General features: G+C 34.8%; 1 protein-coding gene across 1 annotated transcript; it reads left to right on the top strand.

Moving 5' to 3' along the window:
* Positions 1-577: 577 nt before the first annotated feature.
* LOC121309585 (rho-related GTP-binding protein RhoN-like) lies at positions 578-3,734 on the top strand (the record flags this gene model as incomplete). The annotated part of the gene is made up of 2 exons (XM_041242575.1): positions 578-712; positions 1,909-3,734. Coding segments are annotated over 2 exons (384 nt in total), but the record flags the coding sequence as incomplete, so codon positions are not given.
* Between the last annotated feature and the right edge of the window lie 1,314 nt (positions 3,735-5,048).

A 5,048-nucleotide genomic window follows, 5' to 3' on the forward strand; every position in this document is an offset into this window, starting at 1 on the left:
CAAAAATAGCTAAAAATTACATATATTTTTAAATATATTTGATTTTCTAGAATTATTGTTTTGGCAATATACTCTAGAAGGACCAGTGCTTATTGCTGCTTGCGATGTAATTGCTAAGGATGTTCTTTATCAATACTTATTGAATGTATCGTAATTTCATGGTATATAAAGACTGTTTTGTCATTTCACCAGTTTCTAGGGAACCACTTGTCCAATTGTGATAAAACAATAAAGTTGCTCACTGACACCTGCAGGCCTGGCCTTTGTCCTCCAGGGGTCAGTATTTCACTGACATCAGCTGTGGAGGTCTTCTGTGTAAGGAGGAGATTGTCTTTGTCGTGGGATCATGATTGGACATTTTAAATTTGAGGGAAAATACTGCTTCCATTAAAAGGACTATTGTTTAATTTTTTATTTTTTTATTTTTTTATTTTAGATTTCCATGTCTCTGAAAGGGAAAATCTAATTTATATATTTGATATATAATTCAAGTACACTGTAATGCAACAGTCCATGTATAACATACTGTATGTATAATGATTTGTAAAATGTTGTATCTCTTTCTTTTTTTCTGCAGTGGCAGAGTGAGACCCAAGAGTTCTGCCCTAATGCCAAGGTGGTTTTGGTCGGGTGCAAACTAGACATGAGAACAGACCTGAACACACTGCTGGAGCTCTCCAAACAGAGGCTAATCCCAGTCACGCATGAACAGGTGAAAATACAGCAAACAATGCATGGAATTGAACCTTCAGACTCCACCGGGGCCTCTGTTGTCCATTTTCACCCCAATAAGCCATTTGTTTACTAAGTGTCTGCTGTTAAAATGTACAAAAACATATTTTGTATGAGCAAGCCATATGATAGCCATCTGGGGCATTTTTAAGTAACAACAAATGACTTTATTTGTTTAATAAGTATGTTTATAATAAATGTCAGGAATAGGAAAAACATTTTTAAAAAGCTCTGGAATTAGTTTGGTTGCTCTTTGATTCTGCAAAACAACAATGTATTTTTGGTAATGCAGTGATCAGAGTGAACAGAGTATTCAAATTGTGGTCTTTTTCAACCTTGTTGTCTTTTTCAATCTCATCATAACCTCCTTGAATTTGCACTGTACATCTTTGAGTATATGAGACTGAGTGCAGTACCCTGGAGTACACTGTGCAAATTCACCATCTTTATCAAATTATTTATTTTTGACATAGTGACCAAATACATATAGCAAAACCACAAAACTGTATAACACTAAAACATATGTTATTGGATTTATGACATTGCACAAGAAAACTTCCACTGTTGTTACAATGATTATTACTCATCTATTACACAGATTTATTTGAAAAAGCACAGAATAAGCCTTAATTTAAAAAATGTAGATATTGAAACTTTTATGACAGTTTCCTTCAAAACCAACAGTGGGAAATCATTAGTTCATAAAAGCCACAATTAATTTCAATAGCCTGTTATTTTGATGTCTACCATTTTGAAGTGCATTGCACATTTCAAAAGTCAAGTGGCCATAAATAAGGACCACTTAGAAGTGAATGCCTTTTTATATAGCAACAGCAAGAGGGTTGGTCAGCTTAATGGGAATCTTTACAGACCATTAGTTAGCAAGCTAAAATAGAACTTGGAAAGGTTAGCGCATTCCTGAAAAGGCTCCACCCTCCACAAACCAACCTAATGGGCCTTGTTTAATTCCCCTTCGAAAGGGCTCAGACCATTGTTACTGCTTCTGTGATGTTTCGTGCTGTGCTTGAGCTACCCGTAGTGGACAGAGCATCAGACAGATGTTAAAGTGATGTGAAGCACGCATTGCATGCTTTTATTTTTCACAGTGTGAGTTGACATTTTGGCATGTCACTCTGTCACTTGAACTGCCCTTCTTCCTCTGTTTCTAATTCCCAGGGAAGCACGTTGGCGAGACAGATTGGGGCAGTTGCTTACATGGAATGCTCCTCCAAAGTTTCTGAGAACAGTGTTCGGGATGTCTTCCATGTAACAACGCTGGCTTCAGTTAACAAGATGCACAAACACTTGAAGCGCAGCAACTCTAAACGAGGACTGAAGCGGGTGTCCCAAATGCCGGGCCGGACAGATTTGTTGGAAAATACAGAAATGAGGAAAGACCGTGCCAAAAGCTGCTCTATAATGTGAAGGAACAGGAAACTGTAAATGATCTGTATTTATTTTTTGCTTTGCAGCCAAACTGGCATAAACAAAGGAAGGAAGAAAGGCCTGTTGGTGGAGCCTGTGTTTTTTTTTTTGTTTTTTGCTTTGTAACCTGGGCTTTTCCTCATCCACTAGGCCTCAAAAAAACTGTCTAGTCTCGTATGTGAGTCAGTAGTGCAGTGGAGCAGGGCCATTAACCACACTAAACCACACCTTAAAGTGGAGATGACTTGAATGACTGTTGCAATGCTGGTTGCTTGTGAACGTAATTTATCAGAAGAAAGTATATACAAGTGGGGAATGTTTGTGAACTGGTAGAGCAAAGAAGAGATGATGTGAACTTTTCTGTATCCTTTTGTTTTCCAAAATGATGTTTTGTATATGTGGCATTTTATTGTTTTTTGTCCTGGACAAACTACTGTTAAAAGTGGCCAACTCAATAGATATGCCATCACAGGTAGAACCATGTTTTGGGAAACGTAATTAAATTTTAAAAAGAATCATGATTCTAAACAATTTTAAAAAATGTGATTTTACTCGTTGTCTCATTCTTGCCATAGTCGTCATTAACAGCAGACACCACTGAGATTGTTTAAATACAATACAAATGAAAATTGTGATGGTTTGCATTCCATGTCCGGGGATTCCAGACCAGGTCTAATTGTTTCATGGAACAAATTAGACGTTTCTGGTCCTAAAGCAAATACCTGCTTCATTTTACCTGTTAAGCGTAGGCCTGAATTAAATCAAAGTTTATGGCCCTGGCAGAGCTATACTTTATCATGGCTGTGGCGCTGTCATAGTGTTGATCCCATCCAGGCCTTTTCCCTACCATAAACCCTAATGATTGTCTAATGAGTCAATCATGTCAGAAAAGAAAACTGTTACCAACAAAGTTGATGTACTGTACAGATTCAGGCTTTCTTATTGTAGGTGTTGGACTGCTGATCACAGGACATATCCCATTCAATATCCAGAAAATATTTTTGATTAATAACAAAATAAATCATAAAAAGGGGCTAATTTTAAAAATATGTTTTTATTATGATTAGTAAAGGTTAATGGTGTCTAAACACCAACAAATTGTGTGCTTGTTGCCAAAAGAAATAAAAATCTACCAAGCATGAAATCAGGCTAAAATCACATCTCTTGATGTATAAAACAACAGTTTTACCAATTTGAGAAAATTGTCTTCCTGTGATGAGTATTCTTATTATATTGCACATAAGCTTGCACTATATAGCCTAGGATGCAACATATCAAAGCTGCCTATTTATTACATTGCAAAATATACAAAGTCAGTACTTGCAGTATGTAGTTGATTTTCTTTTACGTTTATTTAAGGCCTACAATAGCATTGCTACTTTATCAAAGCTTAGCTGTTGTTATCAACCCTGGAAAACTACTGATGGGTGACTTGTGACCAGCCCTTGGTATCTTATTACTTCTTTAAGCTGTCATTGCCTTTGGTGTATAACCACGATACTGCTTAACTTTGATTTTCACCATACTATGCACAGAGGTTTATTTTCTGTATCAGATGTTCCAGATTGCTAAATGTACAGTGCTAAATAAATTATCTGAATGAAATGTATTGAAAAATCCTTGAGTCTGGGTCAGTAATTTAAGTTGGTGGTATTCATCATTGAATGCAAAAAAATATATGATTTACAGTGTCTTGTACCTATTTGTATGTGACCTCTGAATTAGTCAGGCCATGGGGAAATTTGTAAGGCCTGTAATATAAAATATTACAAATGTTGCCTTGAGGCATTTCAGTAAGGAACTGTAGGTAGATGTTCTTTACAGTAAACATAGCTTCAGTATAATCAAAGCTAAGTGGGCATATTGGTCCTGAGAATATGTAAAAAGTGTGAAGCACTGTAGTTTGCAGTTTCACTTCCGCAATATATAAAAAAAAAATTGAAAATTATGGGCGGCCACACAATGGGTGGGGCTTTGCTGCATAAAGTAGGTATGTAATTATTCTTTGGGAGGTAATTATAGCTGCAGTTATGATTTCAACTTCATTTCCATGTTTCACATCTAATTGTGGTAACAGGAAAAAAAAAAATAGTAATATCTCCCTTTTAACTTTTCCACGGGATGATATTTTGATATCCGTAAATCAAATATAAAGTTTAAGAGGATATAAGTAAAACACATAAAATACATTAAGAACTGTTATTGTTAGAGTATTCAAACCTGTTCAGTCATGAATTGCAACCCTAACTGAGAACTGAGCTAAGAGTATAAATACAAGCTGATAATTTAAAAGAGACGTCAATTTATATTGCTTTAATTAATAAGACACAAATATACACAGTACAATAGACACTATTTAAAAAAAAAAAAAAAAATAGACACTTTTAATAATGCGTAAATAATACATATAAGGAGAAAGGATATGAAACAAACTTCAACCTATGACAGGCTTCTTAAAGGAATACATCTTTTTAAATTAAGCACTTGCTATTAATTAATAGATACAGACAATAAATAGACAGTGCATTTTTAATAATGGACACTGTATTTTTAATAATAAGGCATACTTGCAACTTTAGTATCCATTTTCATTTTATGTATTGATCTATTTTGTCCAAAATAATGTATATTTATCACAATTCAAATCATCAGACATTATGTCAATTCGTACAGATAAACATTAAAAACAGATATATAATTTATACAATAGGTGCCGCTTATTAACAACACTGATAAAGACAGCTTTTGGTTATTAACATTTTTACAAGAACCAATCCTATCCTATAGTTTTTCGCTTATTAACAACTTTCAGATAAAGACAATTTTATGATGCCTACTGTGGTGGTGTATCGCAAAAGGACAGCAGATGTCACTATGTATGTATATATACT

This window comes from Polyodon spathula, unplaced genomic scaffold (genome assembly GCF_017654505.1).
Source record: "Polyodon spathula isolate WHYD16114869_AA unplaced genomic scaffold, ASM1765450v1 scaffolds_1382, whole genome shotgun sequence".
NCBI classification, from domain to species: Eukaryota; Metazoa; Chordata; class Actinopteri; order Acipenseriformes; family Polyodontidae; genus Polyodon; species Polyodon spathula.